The sequence below is a fragment of the Felis catus genome, chromosome A1 (assembly GCF_018350175.1).
Source record: "Felis catus isolate Fca126 chromosome A1, F.catus_Fca126_mat1.0, whole genome shotgun sequence".
NCBI classification, from domain to species: Eukaryota; Metazoa; Chordata; class Mammalia; order Carnivora; family Felidae; genus Felis; species Felis catus.
In genome coordinates, this window is record NC_058368.1 from 162772325 (window position 1) to 162789877 (window position 17553).

The 17553-nt window shown below is 33.8% G+C and overlaps 1 protein-coding gene across 3 annotated transcripts in view; it reads right to left on the reverse strand.

Annotated features, from left to right (window-relative positions):
• The window catches only part of SLCO4C1 (solute carrier organic anion transporter family member 4C1), a 76267-nt gene that overhangs the window by 20462 nt on the left and 38252 nt on the right, over positions 1-17553 (reverse strand). For all 3 annotated transcript variants that reach the window (XM_011284799.4, XM_019837491.3, XM_019837484.3), the window contains exons 3-8: positions 16131-16313; positions 11497-11593; positions 9367-9488; positions 6587-6705; positions 4378-4522; positions 3827-4022 (exon numbers count right to left, since the gene is read on the reverse strand). In XM_011284799.4, the coding sequence (XP_011283101.3) occupies positions 3827-4022; positions 4378-4522; positions 6587-6705; positions 9367-9488; positions 11497-11593; positions 16131-16313 (862 nt within the window). The remainder of the gene's footprint in view (positions 1-3826; positions 4023-4377; positions 4523-6586; positions 6706-9366; positions 9489-11496; positions 11594-16130; positions 16314-17553) is intronic.

The window sequence follows — 17553 nt, forward strand, 5'->3', positions numbered from 1 at the left end:
AAGGATAATAAAATCCCTCCTCATCACCATGAAGCTAACTTCCTTGCTTTCCACTGCAGGTCAATATCAGTAAATGAGTGATTTATCTAAGGATTATAAGAGAATAACTGCTATGTTGGAAAATGATATTTAAGGGGTAGGTGGAGAATAAGGAGTCAAGAAAGAGTAAAGGAGAGAAAACAAATTGGAAACAAATCAGTGGAAGTTGGAAGAAAAGGTGATCAAAGAGTGAATTGTAAATAATTCATTACTCTGCCTGGAGTCTCTTCCTCTAATCAATTCCATAGGCTGCTGCTAGATTTCTTTATCAAGCACTATTTTACCCACAAAAACAAGCATTATAGTCTACCTACAACTAGCTTACAATATAGATACAGAAGTAAGGTGACTACAGAAATACTACCCCTTCAATTCTAGAAATGGCATCTACACATTTTTAAACTTAACTTTTCCAACGTAAAATTCTTACACTATCAATATGTGATTACTAAGAACATGAAGGTGTATGACAGTATGATGCAAACTTAAGTAGAAACAGAGAAATGTAGCATATATTCCTTTTAGTTAAGTGTATATAAACTACTTAAGCCTATATATTTTATAAAGGTTAATTTCATGAGGTAAAGGGGAAACTATTATTAGAAAAATAGTCAATGCTTGAAAAGTTTCTTAAATGCTCTTAATATATACATATCGTTTTTAAAATACATAACATATTTTAAATTTCCTGAATATTTAGGGGCGCCTGGGTGGCGCAGTCAGTTAAGCGTCCGACTTCAGCCAGGTCACGATCTCGCGGTCCGTGAGTTCAAGCCCCGCATCAGGCTCTGGGCTGATGGCTCAGAGCCTGGAGCCTGTTTCCGATTCTGTGTCTCCCTCTCTCTCTGCCCCTCCCCCATTCATGCTCTGTTTCTCTCTGTCCCAAAAATAAATAAACGTTGAAAAAAAAAATTCCTGAATATTTAAAATATACACGTGTATAAACACACACACCCATATATGTGAGCAACACATTTATAACAAATAATAGAATTTAAATGTCAATTTCTTATTTGAATCCCAACTATTCTATAATTATGTCTCTACTGTAAGGAAAGATTTCCCTAAACCTATTATAACATCTTAATAGGTATGCATCTTTAAGGTGCTGTTTCAGATAAGTAAAGCAATTCTCGCTATAGACCAGACAGAGAAAAAATACTGTGTGTACTAACTACAGTATTTCATATTTCACAAGGTTCTAAGTAGAAAGTAAAACACAAATCACAATTATCAACACTGATTACCAGAACAAACCCAGAGTCAAGGCAATATGAGAACAGTAGGAAGCTTTAATAACTAATATATTTCTAGAAATGACAGTCTGCTTTCAATTGTTGTGTCCACATTAAACATTTAATAATAAATTAATGTAAAATATTACAAATATTAAAAAATACCCTCTGAAATGATTAGTATTGTTAATCTTAAGGTTTTTTTTTAAAGTTTCATTCATTTTTGAGAGAGAGAAAACATGTGCGCATGCACAAGTGGGGGAGGGGCAGAGAGAGGGAAACACAGAATCCAAAGCAGGCTTCAGGTTCTGGGCTGTCAGTGCAAAACCCTAATGCAGGGCTTGAACCCACAAACGGTGAGATCATGAACTGAGCTGAAGTCAGATGCATAACTGACTGAACCACCGAGGTACCCCAATCTTAAGTTTTTAATATATACTATTTAACAGGATTTTAAATGAACCTATCAATAAGCCTAATTCATTAATTCATAGTTGCAAAGCTGTGTTTAACAACCATAACTTCTTTTTCCTCATAACTAACAAGGTATGTTTTGTGCTCCTTAGTCTGTTTCTCCTTCCATATACTACTTTTTTTTTTAATATATGTGTTTGTTGGATGAGGCTATAGTGAGTAAACTATCTATGGTATGGACATTTTAATATGCAGTGTACAGAGCTAACATGAAGAATTTGAGGGGCACCTGAGTGGCTCAGTTAAGCGTCTAACTCTTGATTTCTGTTCAGATAATGACTTCACAGTTCCCGCATTGGAGCCCCGTGTCAGGCTCTGCACTGACAGTGTGGAGCTTGTTTGGGATTCTCTCTCTCCCTCTCTCTCTGCCCCTTCCCCACTCAAGCACATGGGTGCACACTCTCTCACAAAATAAATAAATGAACTTAAAAAAAAAAAAGAATTTGAGGCCACAGAGGAAAAAAAATTGACAATGTCTCACCTATTCTGCAACATTAAACTCTATCTCCATCTCCATTTATATCTAAACAAATACACACAACTCAAACTGACACCTTCTCTCTTGTCTTCCCTTCTGATTAGGCAAAGGACAGCTTATCTGGTAGGAACTCTTGTTTAAGGTAGAAAATAGCAAATAGATTCACATCCACATCATTCATCTTTCAAGGTAATTAAACTAGTGGTAAACTATCCAGAACTTTCTGTTCTAAAAGGAATATACAAAAAACAAGTGGTTTCTCAGGATACGTTTGGGTAAAGTTTATAGGTGTAAAGTCAGGTCTGCAGTACTTACCTGTACCTACCTTTCAACATTTCCAGATATTTTTTCATTTAGGAACATGACCTAAGTCCCATTGGAACTGGTTCCTGAACCTACCAGCCTTTACTAGGCATTTATGCCTAATATACTCCTTCTGCCTTTCCCTCTTCTCAAATTTTTAACTCTCATAGCTTAAAAAATATGTAAACCAATTTCTCTGTTATACCATGAAATTTTTTCTGAATCTAATCAAAGGATACTGAAAAGCTCTCCTTCTTTTGAATTTCATAGCCCTTTGTGTGTCTCTCATTACCTAATACATTGTTCATTTACCGTTTTTTTCCCAATCACTCCTGCTACATTGCAAACTCCTTTAGAGCAGGGATTTTTCAGCCAGAGGATGTAGTAAAAAAATGTTGAATAAATGTAATAGAGGTGAACTTAACATTGCTTTAGAATGCTCAGCATCTCATTAATGTAAGAGACTGACAGCAACTGCAAATCACAATTGTTACTGGCAAACTCATCCAACAAAGTACATTCTATTTAGGTTATTGGAATGCCATACTCTACAGAACTGTGGAGTCCTTGACCTAGAGTACCATATCCCTTACCAGCCTCAAACACATTCAGTGAAACAATTAAAGCAACACTGCAGGCTATGAATGCACCACTATGCAACATCCTCCTGCCTGATCCGCTAATTCATGCCTTAGGATTTCAAAACTAAACATACAAGGCAAAAGTAAACATACAAAGATAAAATGGTCATACCAGTTACAGGTGGAAACATGTTTACAGGTCATAACAAGGAGTCATTTATTTCTTTACAATAACCATGAACTTCTAAAGTGGAAACAATAATCATTAGTATAACCTAGGACTAGCTTCATTTTAATTTATCTGCAGACTATTTTCAACACCCCTAATACACTAATGTCACCATAGAGGCATCTCCATTTTTAAAGATTTAAATCAATAGCAACATATGAAATTCTCCCTAGGATGTGAATCCTTTCAGGGCAAAGATTCTGTTACTTTAATCTTTGTATCCCTGAACATAGTTCAGGATACATTGCCCAGGATAGAATAGTTGAGTAGTTACTCTTCAACTGCTCTCCAGATAAACACCCAACATTTAATAAGATGTCAAATTATTTAAACCAGCAAAACAAGAAAAAAAAAAAAAAAACCTTACATCTTCTTATATACGAAAAAGCCAATTTTTCATTATTTTATTCAAGAAAGCATATACTTGAAAATACACACACAGCTTTTACTCTCATATCAATATCAAAAAGTACTGAAATATATTTACCCATTATATGATTCAGACACACCGGCAAAAGGCTCATTTTCACAGTTGGCATAAACAAATACAAAACTCAGCACAAGCGCAACTAAAGATGTGAGCAAAGCAAACTTCATTGTGTTTTTACATGTCATTTTGAGTTTTGAAACAAGTACACCACCTAAAATCTGACCAAGAGCAGCTCCAGGAATTAAAACAGCCCCTGATGAGAAAGAAGACACAGAGAGTGAGAATACAGGTGTAGTCAGTTACTCACATGACAAATTGGGAAACATCAAAAACAAGCACCAGTAGTGTTTTAACACATGAATGCTATCATGTGATTTATAATGTTTTGAATATTAAGATCAACAAATATTCTCTTTAGCTATACAGCCTCTGTATTTCATGTCCATACAACAGACTGTCTATTAACAGAAAATCTGAAACTTTTATCAAAATCAGTAGTTTAAATTTCAAGAAGTGGCTATCCAAAATGATATATTATTCTAATAAAAATTTAATGTAGTAAAGTAAAATTATTAGATTAAATCTGAACAAAGAAAAAAATGGTTTACCTCCAAGGGTAGCTGCAAAGCTGGAAGACAATCCAAATTGATTTTCTATAAATTTAGGTAAAAATGTAGCAAATCCAGTAGTAATTAAGGCTTCTGAGGAAGTTGAAAAAACTAAACACATAAAGACAGTATTCCTCATCAAATTCTAAAGAAAAAATATAGTTCACCAAATGAATAAGTATGATTATACTGCAAAATGTAACATTAAAATGGCAGCATGATGAAATGGCAAATTTTTAATAAACACAGTATAACTATCTATAAAATTTCAGCATTTCCTCCAGCATAAAAATGAAATATTAATAGCTTGATATATACAACATTGAGAAAATTTATATGTGGAGCACCTAGAGAATTGACAGGTGATTGATTCAACAGTAGGGTGACTGTGTCTTTATCATATGCAAAGGATGGGATAAAGGAGGTAAAAGCCAGGTTGGAAAGGTTTTCTCCAGTATATGATAAACTTCCATACATTAAATCTACCCCTTGTCTGATGTTTTGAATTCCCATGTCTACTAAATGAAGAACTTGGTTATAAACACAGATGAGAATGGTCTCTTAGTATCAAATTTGAATTGTTCTATGAGTAAAGGACTCACTAGTTAAGAAACTTAGATAGTTATAGAGTTCAGCAATTTTAAATAGGTGGATACACTGCTGGACTTCTCAGAATCTTAAACTATCAGAGGAGAGTACAGAGATTAATTAATCTAATATATCTGCCCACAAAGTGAAAGCCAAATTATACTTCTGGAATATTAAGTGAAAAAAAATTTAATTAAATCAAGCAAAATACACACACTCACAACCACTCACAGGAGTCATGAAGAGGCAAGGCAAGAGAGTTAGAAGTTAGATCCAGATGATCTAACTTAAGAATAATAGTAGTGACAAAAAAGAGAAAAGTACCTGAATGAAAACATTCAATAATTTTTTAAAAATAATAATGGCAGAAAACATTTAAATCTTCAGGTTTAAAAAGATAATGGATTTCTAGCAAGAATTAATGGGGAAAAAAAAACTAACACTTAGGCATAACCTAATATATTGCCTGAAATCAAAGATAGATGGAAATAAAAATGAATCATACTAACTTGGATGGAACTTTTCTCAACCACAACACATTTAACTAGAAAAGAGTAAGATAACATCCACAGAATTCTAGGACTAAAAGAGTATGATCAGAAAAGGTCCATTTAGTCAGAAATATCATTCAGTATTCAAGGATACTTAGATGCTACTCTGTCTGAGGAAAACTAGCAATAAAATACTGAATCCAGAGGGATCTGAATCAGAATTGAGACCTCAAAGCATGAAACCATAAGAATAAAAAAAAAGCAGTAATATACATAAAAATGGTAATATACATAACAATTTATAAAATAAATAGAAATATATGACATAGAACATAACTATTACAGAAGAAAATCGTTGTTGGGATTAAAAATCATGAACAATGTCAGAAAAACACAAGAATGTGCCTGCATGGGAGGGAATAGAGTTAAAAGGTAAGATAAATCAATTAAAAACATTTCAGGCTTTCATTTAAGGAGGAAAATGAAAATGATTGAGAAGGAAATAATTTCAAATCTTGAAAAGGTAAAATGACAAACTCCTGTATGTACAAAACTTCTATGATGCTAAATGAAAGAATGTTTTTCTGTGCAAATACAACAGAACAGACCATAACACTTGTTTCTTTAATCTCAAATTCAAACCAAGTAACCACTAACTGCCACCTATTTCACAAGGGAAAAATACTGGTTACACATTCTCTAATATATATTTATAATTTAGTGATAACTGATTACATAAAGGAAGTGGCATGGAATAATGAACTATAGTGCTAAAGAGAAACCACTGAATATTGATATTGTCATTAAGACAACTCATGTTCTTTCAACCATTCTATCCTGGAATAGTTCTCATTTACTCAAAGCATAATAAAATTAAATCTGAGGAGTTATTTATTTATAAGAGCTAGAATTATAATAAGCAAAAATGCATTGTGAAAATATGTATATATACTTATTTATATGTATATATAATATAAATATCTACCTATATATGTGGAGGAGGGTGTGTGTGTGTATGTGTGTGTGTGTGTGTGTGTGTGTGTGTGTGTGTGAGAGAGAGAGAGAGAGAGAGAGAGAGAGAGAGAGAGAGAGAGAGCGCACAAGCATGAATATGTATAGTGTTATTTTACCTTTAGGGCAGCTGGAAAATCTTTAAAGCTTTTTCCAAAACTCTCCTCAGTGTCTTTTAAGGAACTACTCTTATCCTGGTGAGTCTGGGAAATTCTTTCACCTTGAATTTTTGCTGTACCTAAAAAAACAGTAAATGTACTTCTTCTATCACTTCATTCTTCATTTTTTTAATGCTTACTTTTAATTTTTTTTTAATTTTTTATTCTGAAGTTAGTTAACCTACAGTGTAGTCTTGGGTTCAGGAGTAGAACCCAGCAATTCGTCACTTACATATAACACCCAGTGCTCATTCCAACAAGTGCCTTCCTTAATGCCCATCACCCATTTATCCCACCTGCCCCACCCCCATCAACCCTTAGTTTGTGCTCTGTATTTAAGAGTCTCTTATGGTTTGCCTCCCTCTGTTTTTATCTTATTTTTCCTTCCCTTCCCCTATGATCATCTCTTAATTTTCTCAAATTCCACATGAGTGAAATCATGTGATATCTTTCTCTGACTGACTTATTTCGCCTAGCATAATACCCTCCAGTTTCATCCATGATGTTGCAAATGGCAACATTTCATTCTTTTTCATCCCTGAGTAGTATTCCATTCCAGTGTGTGTGTGTGTGTGTGTGTGTGTGTGTGTGTGTGTGTGTGTGTGCGCGCGCATACATACATACCACATCTTCTTAATCCATTCATCAGTTGATGTACTTTAGGGCTCTTTCCAAACTTTAGCTATTGTTGACAGCACTACTATAAACATTGGGGTGCATGTGCCCCTTCAAATCAGCATTTTTGTATCCTTTGGATAAATTCCTAGTAGTGCAATTGCTGGGTTGTAGGGGAATTCTGTTTTTAATTTTTTTGAGGAACCTCCACACTGTTTTCCAGAGTGGCTACACCAGTTTGCATTCCCACCAACAGTGCAACGGGTTCCCCTTTCTCCCTATACTTACCAATACTTCTTTCTTGTTTTGTTAATTTTAGCCATTCTGACTGGTGTGAGGTTGTATCTCATTGTGGTTTTGATTTGTATTTCCCTGATGATGAGTGCTTTTAAGCATCTTTTCAGGTATCTGTTTGCCATCTGGATGTCTTCTTTGGAAAACTGTTTATTTGCCCCATTTTTTCACTAGATTTTTTGTTTTGGGGGTATTGAGTTTGGAAATGCTTACTTTTTAACTGACACACACTTCTACAAGTTTATAAAACTATAACATAAGAAGCCAATTCCTCTGTCAACAAAATTGCACAAACATTTATGTATATAATTTTTTCTGAGAGCTAGAATTATTACTATCAGCTAAGAAAGTTCCAACCAGTCTAAAAATTAAGATGAGACAATTCTGTTCCAACGATATATTTATCCTCTTTATTTAAAAATATCTCTTAGGGGCGCCTGGGTGGCTCAGTCGGTTAAGTGGCCGACTTCGACTCAGGTCATGATCTCACAGCCCGTGAGTTCGAGCCCCGCATTGGGCTCTGTGCTGACAGCTCAGAGCCTGGAGCCTGTTTCGGATTCTGTGTCTCCCTCTCTCTGACCCTCCCCCGTTCATGCTCTGTCTCTCTTGGTCTCAAAAACAAATAAACGTTAAAAAATAAAATAAAATAAAAAAATAAAAATATCTCTTAAATTCTTTTCTTCTTTTTGAATAGCTCTCTTTTTCATCCATTATATATTAAACAATGTATGTTCGAGGTTCTTTTCTTTTACTCTCTTAAGTTCTTTTTTTTTTTTCATTTTTTTGATGTTTATTTTTGAGAGAGAAAGAGAGACAGAGCACGAGTGGGGGGAGGGCAGAGACAGAGGGAGACATAGAATCCGAAGCAGGCTCCAGGATCTGAGCTGTCAGCACAGAGCCCGACATGGGGCTTGAAACCACGAACTGTGAGATCATGACCTGAGCTGAAGTCGTACGCTTAACCGACTGAGCCACCCAGGTGCCCCTACTCTCTTTAATTCTAACATGCTTCACAGTTGAAGTATTTACCATGTATTATCATGTCTCTTTGATTTTTAATAATGGTACTGTGAATAAATCTGAGAAAACAGTCAATACATGGAATTATAAATTGGATGGCCCGGGGTAGAAAGGAATCAGTGAGACCAACTACTTCTACTCTGCCAACTTTTCTTTTGCCCATTCCCAAAGTTAATCATCTACCTTTTACATGTAATAGAAACAACTATTTAATCTTCAGCCTAGAGAAAAATACTTTTATAGATAATTTGAACTACATGATTATACAGAAGCAAAGTTTTCCAGAGAAGGGGAATGGATAGATATTCTTTTCTATTAATCTTTTCTTTTTGGACAAACTGTCTAATATTGAAATATGGTGAAAAATGAGTATACTACAGCATTACTTTTATGACAATTGGAAAAAAAGTACTTGTTCTCTCATCAACAAATAACATCAATGATTTAAGGCAGATTAATTATTGGGTAGTGAGTAACTGAATACAAACTAATAGTTTGAAAGATACTTGTACTTTGCATATACATAAAGCAAGATTCCAGATAACACACAGGAAACAAATTTAGTTAAGTATACAGTAAGAAAGTGCCTATGTACAGTTTTATTGATTTTATTAACTGGAAATAAAGGAAAACCGTAAGTATTAAGATTGCTACCCAGTATTTCCTAAAGACAAATGTTCAAAAGTTTGCATAGGCAGACAACTGAAATTCTATACAACAATGAATTTTCTAGGGTTCTTATCAATTATACAAAAAACAACAGTTGGCCTAGAATTGGAATAAGACTCTTTGATTTTAACAAAAATGAATACCTGGTAAATGTTTTGGGAAGCATAAAAAAGGAATTATCAAAGACCAAGCAAAGAGCCAACACAGAAGAAATCCAATCCACCATGCCCCCAGCCATCGTGGATCATCTTCAGTAATATCTATGCTATACGACAGAAAAACAAAATGTAAAAGTCAACTTTACCTTGTTCACTAAAATTTAGTTATGATAACTATACTTTGTAATTCAAGTACATATATAGGGGAATATTATTACAACATTCAACATTTAAAGCAGAGTCACTGTGATGAATCAGACAACAGAAAGCAGGCATAAATGAAAACTATAATAATGGTTTACAAAGTATATCAAAATGGCACTATGACATAAAAGTGTAAAATATTTAAGAGTAAATATATATATGCTAAATATCTGAAAGCATACATAGAATTTCTAAACTACCTAATTTGGCTAAGTTTTTCTTCTCAACTATATTGAATACATCTTATAACAAATCACTGATCTGTGTTAAAAGCACATACACTGTGTCTTAAGGCATTCACTTAAACATAAAATTCGTTTTATTTATTTATTTATTGAGGTGTAACTGGCATACAATATTATATTAGTTTCAGGTATACAATATAATGTGATATTACCATATATTACAAAATGATCACATTAAGTCTAACATCTTAGCTGCAGAAGTATTTTTCTTGTTTTGAGAACTTACAAGATTTACTGTCTTAGCAACTTTCCAATATTCAGTACAGTATTACTAACTATAGTCATCGTGTTGTATATTACATCCCATGACTCATTTATAACTGTAAGCTTGTACCTTTTGACTCCCTTTACCCATTATACCCATCCCCCACCTATAACATATAACATATCCAAATGGTAGCCACAAATTTGTTCTCTGCATCTATGGGCTTATTTTTTTGTTTGTTTGTTTGTTTGTTTTTTAGATTTTACATATATATGAAATCATATAGTATTTGTCTTTCTCTGTCCTACTGTAAAGTTCTTCTTAAAGTAATTTCTTAAGGTTTATAACAGTTCCCATCATTTTAGATCAAGATATTTCTGGGGCTCCTGGGTGGCTCAGTCAATTGAAGGTCCAACTCTTGATCTCAGCTCAGGCCTTGATCTCAGAGTCATGAGTTCAAGCCCCACACTGGGCTCCATGCTGGGCATGGAGCCTACTTAAAAAAAAAAAAAAAAAAAAAGGTTTCCCTCCCAAACACACCATTACTGCAACTCATGTAATTCTCCACTGAAATTTAAAACCTTTCTTAAAAACCCAGCTCTCTGTTTCAAGGACTTCATCTGCACATCTTCTTATTTAGTTTCTAAAAATTAACCTGGGACTAACAGCTCAAAGAGCAAATCACATATCCATGACCACATTTTCTATTCATTACTCACAGTCACACAAAGGATTGCGCAGTTTTGATTCCTAGTGGTAAAATGAGAAAATATGGACTCACCAAAGGTTACTGACTTCTCTATATTCCAGAAAAAGAGAAGGTAACTCAGTGGTTAAAAGGAAGATTTGGGAGTCAAAGGTCTACTTGGATTTATGTCTTAGCCACTTAACAACCTCTGTATATCAACTACCTTATAGGATTATTAAAAGAATTAAATGAAGAAGTATGTAAAATAATGTAACACACAAAACCTATAAAAAACTATAGAAAATAGTATGGGATAAATAAGTATTACCTCTTATTATCCTCTATGGCCAGAGCTGAAACCACACAATTGCAATTCTTATGACCATATCAAAGCTACTACAGCACTTAGTTTGAGAGTCATAGACTTTTGAGACTTTTCAGGCTATCTACATCCAGCTAAATCTACTAAAAGCACAACTAATTTTGATTAAATTCTTCATTCTGAGCAATCCATGAAGTCCTAGAGGTATATTTTGAAAATTTTCAGATGACTATTAACCATCCTTATTTATGAATAAATTTATTATACTAAGGGGTGGTATGGCATTAATTCATGAAGTGCAGATAAAGTATTATATAAATATTGTGTGTATTCAGTTCTGTTTCCTGAAAAATCCCTCATGCTATCTGAGGAAATTCTTTGAAAACGTTCCATGATGTTAACATTATTAAAATAAAATAAACATATAAAAGAAAAAGAGATGTCGCCTTGCCTTTGTCCCATGTTCACATCAATGTACATGCTTAGCAGCTGTCCTCCCAACACATAACCAATAGCAGGGCCTAATACTGACATAGAATAGCCAATTCCTGGAAGAACAAAGACATTGAAGACAGTCAACTGTACAATTGTGCTTTGAAAAGCTTACAGCAGTGAAGACAAATATTTTACACTAGAAAAATCATGAAATGATTAGAATTACACCAAAATTACACATTTTCAGTAAAAAAAATACCATTGAATAGTACTTATCAAGTCAAACAGCTTAAAAAATATTTTAAAAATAAATATAAAACATTTTAAATATAAATATTTACGTAATTCAGTGTATAAATTGTTAGACTGCAATAATCGCAATAAATCTAACAACTATAAATTCCTGGAAAGTTACATTACGTTACTTGGTGGCAGAGGTAGTCCATCTACTACTACCCTTTGTGGATGGTGATATTAGCTACTGTTCACAATTCTTATGGAAAAAATGATGTGAAATGAGAAGCCTTTTCTATTGTGTAGACACTCCAAAAGCAATCTGTATTTTGCACTACAGCAGCTGATTTTAAAACCTGGATCTGGGCATTAGTCTGTTTCATAAAAGTAAGCCATTAATTTAAATTCCTGCACTTAGTGAATCTTCCACTTTAACTTGCAGCAGAATTAAACCAACCTTATTTCTCTGATACTTAAATTTTTGCCATACATAACATTTAAATTTTTACCAAAAAAGATGTGTACATTAGTATCTTCATATATTACCACTTTCTGAATTTTTTATTAATTGCTGAGATTCTCATTCTCATATACAAAAGAACAAAATATAACATATCCAAAGCTAAGCATGTGTCAATGGCAAAAATGACTTATATACTTGACCAAGTCTCCAAAGTAGAAGCCATGCAAGATGATCTGGAAACATATAAGAATTCTGAAGGACCAGAGTCAAGATTCTGAAGAGCGACATCTAAAAAAATGGGACTGATTTTTTTCCTACATATAGTGGCTGATTCTACAAGAGACACTGGGGGTTAGCAATCCTTGGTAGTGTCTGGGAAGGAGGGAAACCAAAGTTGTAGTTCAGGGCCCCTAACTTGGAAGTTATTAACTTCCTCTACCCTACATTTTACATTGGCACCTAGGAGGCTATACTCTAAAAGTAAGGGTGAATTACAAATAGACTTGCTCACAAAGTAAATACAGCTTTGCTTCAAATAAACTCAACCTGCGAAGTCAGATAAAGGGCATCCCAGACTGCAGTGTTCCCAAATATATCAGAGATTGGGAGTTTATTAAAAGAGTGGGGTTTGGAGAAAAGTGGTACAAGTATAAAACACCTTTGTCAAAGTGAAATGAAAGAGATCCACAACAGACTCCTCAGAACTGAAGATTACCAACTGGAAAATACAATTAAGTCAGTAAATATTTATCGAGAAGCACAAAAAATAAAAACAAAGGATAAAAAATACAGAAAAGAGTAAGAGATGAAGAATGCGTTAAAAAAAAAAAAGGCTTAGCATACATGTAATTGGAGTTCTAGGAGAGGAGATAATAGGAAAGAAGTTATATTTAAATAAATAATTATAGGAAATATCCTAAAGTCAATGAAAGTACAAAACAACATGTAAATCCAAAACATGTAAATCCAAGTCATATAAATCCAAAACAAGTTAAATAAAAGGAATTTTGCACCTATACACATCATATAAGTAAAACTGAAGAAAATCATATCAAACAGAAAAATCTTAAAAATGCAAACATATATAAGAAACATTGGAAGTGAAAAGACAAAGAAACAGTATTTTTAAAGTACTGAAAAAAAAAATCAACGGTCAACTAGTTATCTATTCCCAGTGAAAATATTTATCAGGGAAAGCGTTAAAAAAATTTTTACTTAAAGAGTTCTAGAACCTTTGTGATAAACAGGAATGTGATAAAAATATCAATTAATTTCAGAATTTCATAATATCAAGTTTGCGTATAAGGTCATTAGTAGATGAACAGTAAAGGATATTGATAAAAGGAGGAAATTGATAAAAGCAAAGAAATGAAATAATAAACTTTAAATTATCAAAAAGAAAGAAAAAAGGCTAAGAAATAAGAACATAGAGCAAATATGTTTTGCACATGTTAAGATGAAAGATTTAAACACAAAATAACATTAAATGAATTAAAAAGTTGGAATTAAAGAACAAAGATTGTTAACCCAATGAAAGCATCAAAGAAATAAGGGAATAAAGGGTGATTGGCCTGGAAAAGATTGTAAGGATTGAGATGTTACATTAACTACTCTTTTTAATTCACTCTAAAAGGTAGCAAATTTTGATTGTTTTCTTTTTGCCCCTTTTTGCCTTGTTATGTATAAAATTTGTTTCATAGAATAATGTATGCTACCAAAAATAGATACTGTTTTAAAAGAAAGAAAGAATGGAGGAAGATTTTGGAAATGGGGAAATAAAAAGAGATAAAAAGCATAAAAAAGGAAGTTTTTCACACAACAAAACTTAAATACCCACTAAAAAATACTGGTTATCTGAAATTGAAAAAAACATCAGGTATATAAGATACTATAATTAAGTGTTCATATTTTCCTTAACATAAAGAGATAAAATGTGTTTCCCAGTTCTGTTACTTCTGTTGTTTTCCTTTGCTCTCAAAAATTACCATTTGATAAATTCCTACAGTATAAGAAAGAGTTAACACAGCAGGCCTGTGACTGTTAACTTTAGAAAGACCTGTCTGCAAGGCTGGCCCTTGGCTGGCATTTGGGATTTATTTAACTGTCCAGAAGGATGCCACCATTCCCTAACTAATTAGGGTGCCTGCCTGACTGCACCTACACTGTACAAACAATATTGTTTTGCTGACCACTTGTATTCCTTTTAAGAGTCTAGAACTTTTACTACATGCAAGGCAAAGGGTCCCTACATGATCAACCCCCAATAAAGTCCTTGGACATTGAACCTCTAATGAACTTAACTGGTAGAAAACATTTCAAACTCCTTGCTAGCAGAATCAATTGTGAACTGTCTGGCTCCACTAGGAGGAAGATAAATCTTCGAAGCTTGTACCTGGTTTTTGTCTGTACTTTTCCCTTTGCTGATTTTCCTTGGCATCCCTCCCTGTAAAAATTCACAGCTATGAATATGATTATATGCTAAGTCCAGCAAGTCCTCCCAGAGATTTATCAAATCTGGGACAGTCCTGTGGGCCTCCACTCTACCTACCGTGTTTAAATAATTTTTGAAAAACTTCCTAATTTTGTGTTACTAACACATGAAGATTAAAACTGTTTTATGAGAATTACTGATCAGAAGAGGACTTCAGAAAGGAAATATGCTAAACTGAGAGAGTGAAAAGCATCATTACTAGCTAATTGAAATAAAAGCATTACTAATTAGTAAATGAAAGAGAAGCTATACAGATCAGCTAGAACTTGTAGAGAAAGACGATGAGACTTTGCAGAGAGACCAACACAAAACAAGTAGAGAAAACAACTAGAAGTGTAGTGGTTTTCATATTAAGGAAGAGCCTAAGAAGGTTTAATAGTCTCCATCAGGGCTGCTTTGAACATACTTGACTTCCAGTTACTATAGCAATAAGTTCTTGTTATACACCGAATGTTTGTGTCCCCTCAAATTCCTATGTTTAAACCTGGGATGTAGGTTTCCAGTGTGATGGTAGGAGGTGAGATGTTTGGAACTGATTATGTCATGAGAGCAGAGCCTTCACAAATTAGATTAGTGCCCTTCTAAGAAGATGCCCCAGAAAGCCCTTTCTTACCTGCCATGTGAGAACACGAAAAAGATGGCTGTCTATGAACCAGGAAATGGGCCTCACCAGATCCTGAAACTGTGGGTACCCTGATCTTAGACTTTCCAGCCTCCAGGACCATGAGAAATAAATTTCTGTTGTTTACAAGCCAACCAGTGTATGGTATTCTGTTACAGCAGATTAAAAGAACTAAGGCAGCCCCCTATATTAGAATAAGAAACTGATAAGATGAAAACTTACAGAATGTGAAACACATTAATTTGATGTAAGGCCACACACAGCCTAGTAAACTCTACCTTACAAGAATATCACAGAAGAAATTTAAGAGAAACTTACGCTACCAAAAATTAGGTTTAGCACCGCCTTTCCCCTCAACCCCCCTCCCCCAGCCACCAACCCAGAATTGAGCCACACATAACCAGGATTAGTCTGAAATGAAAAGTCCACAGAGTTCTGGGTACTGTCTTGTGGTTTCTTTTGTTGACTCTAGTTAAGTCCATAAAAGATTTAGTAAATCAGGTAGAATGGCCAACTCAATCTCCCCACCCTGTGTAAATTAACCTGGAATTCAATTAATCCAGACAGCCTACTGCTTGGATGGCAGTTCTAGGAGGGCTGGCATGCCCGGAACAGGATATAGAGCGGGATGTCAACAAAACTCATAACCGCATTCAACTGAAGGACATGTGTCAGTAAACAATCAAAAAGGGTAATATTGCTCTATCTAATATTTATGGAAATTGAATAGAAATGCCTATGAAATTACAACTTTTCATAAGCATTATGTTATGCTTTTACTTATCAATTTAAAAAGCAATGAAATGATACTGAAACATTTATTTTATAGGGAAAACTTACCTATGTAAAGAGAAGATTTGTGTGTGGGCACAGAATCATCAATAAAAGCTGTTCCCAGGGTATAAAGAGGAGTTCCTCCTGTTCCCAGCAAGAGTTGTCCCAAGATGAACACATACAAGTAGTTAGAAAGTGAAGAACTTGAAGAGGTACAACTGGTTCCATTCCTTGTTGCTGAGCAAGTATCTTTGGGGCAAAAAAATTAAATTGTGAATTTACAGAAATTTATCTACCTGTCTTTATAAATCAGACTTGCCTAACATAACCTTCTTAATTTCTTTCAATCACTTCACTTTATTTTCAAAATACATATATTACTAAAGAACATTTATTAAATATTATGTTAAAATATAGAAAACAGAACAAAACTGAGAAACATTACTTTAAAAATCATAATTCACAAAGTTTGGGGTAAATTAATGTAAACACAATTGAAGCATGTGGTGCCAGGGAAGGAGTTTTCAAATTAAGAAAAAAAAAAACAAACAAAAAAATTAGCCTTTATTTTTCTTTCCAAGTTCTAATACAGTATGAGAACCATAATGAATTCATCAATCAATACCTTAAACACATGTGAAAAGTATACTTAGGTTATAGTATATTTTGGCTAAAACAGTAATTTCTCAATGTTTACAGCAAAGCCATAATATTTGAAGTTATGTCTAATTCTTTATTGTAGCTTGAACTATTTTATTAAATTTATTTTTTGAAGCAAGCTTTGGCTCTAGAGGATATTCTTCTGAATATCATCAAAGGAAAAATGCTTATCTTTAAGATTTGATGCAAATTTTATGTATAAAATATTTTATTTTATTTACTTATTTATTATTTATTTATTTATATTTGACAGAGAGAGAGAGAGAGAGAGAACATGCACACAAGTGCGGAGAGGAGCAGAGGAAGAGAGAGAGAGAGAGAGAGAGAGAGAGAATATCTTAAGCAGGCTCCATTCTCAGCTTGGAACCTGACCATGGAGCTTTATCTTACAACTCTGGGATCATGAGAGAAGCCGAAATCAAGAGTCAGATGTCAACCGACTGAGCCACCCAGGTGCCCTTGCACAGAATACTTATTTTTTTTAATGTAGAATATACCCTATAATTTTGTACATATTCAGATTATAAGAGGTTGATAAATATTCAGGCCGATAATTTGTATCGATAACTGGGCTAAATCTGCATTGTTTGTGTTACCTCCTTTGCCATGTCAGATATTTGAACTGTGATTTCTGGTTTCATCATTCACTTTCTTGGAGGTAGTAGATTAGACTAAGGATAATCTCATTATTTGATACATTGCAAAATTGAACATACAGGTATTTCTTATTATTTTTCATATTTTTTTATGATAGGTAAATATATTTTTTACTTATCTGGTAGGTATTTTGACCATGTGAGTATTCTCTGGGGTTTTGGTGTTTGTTTTT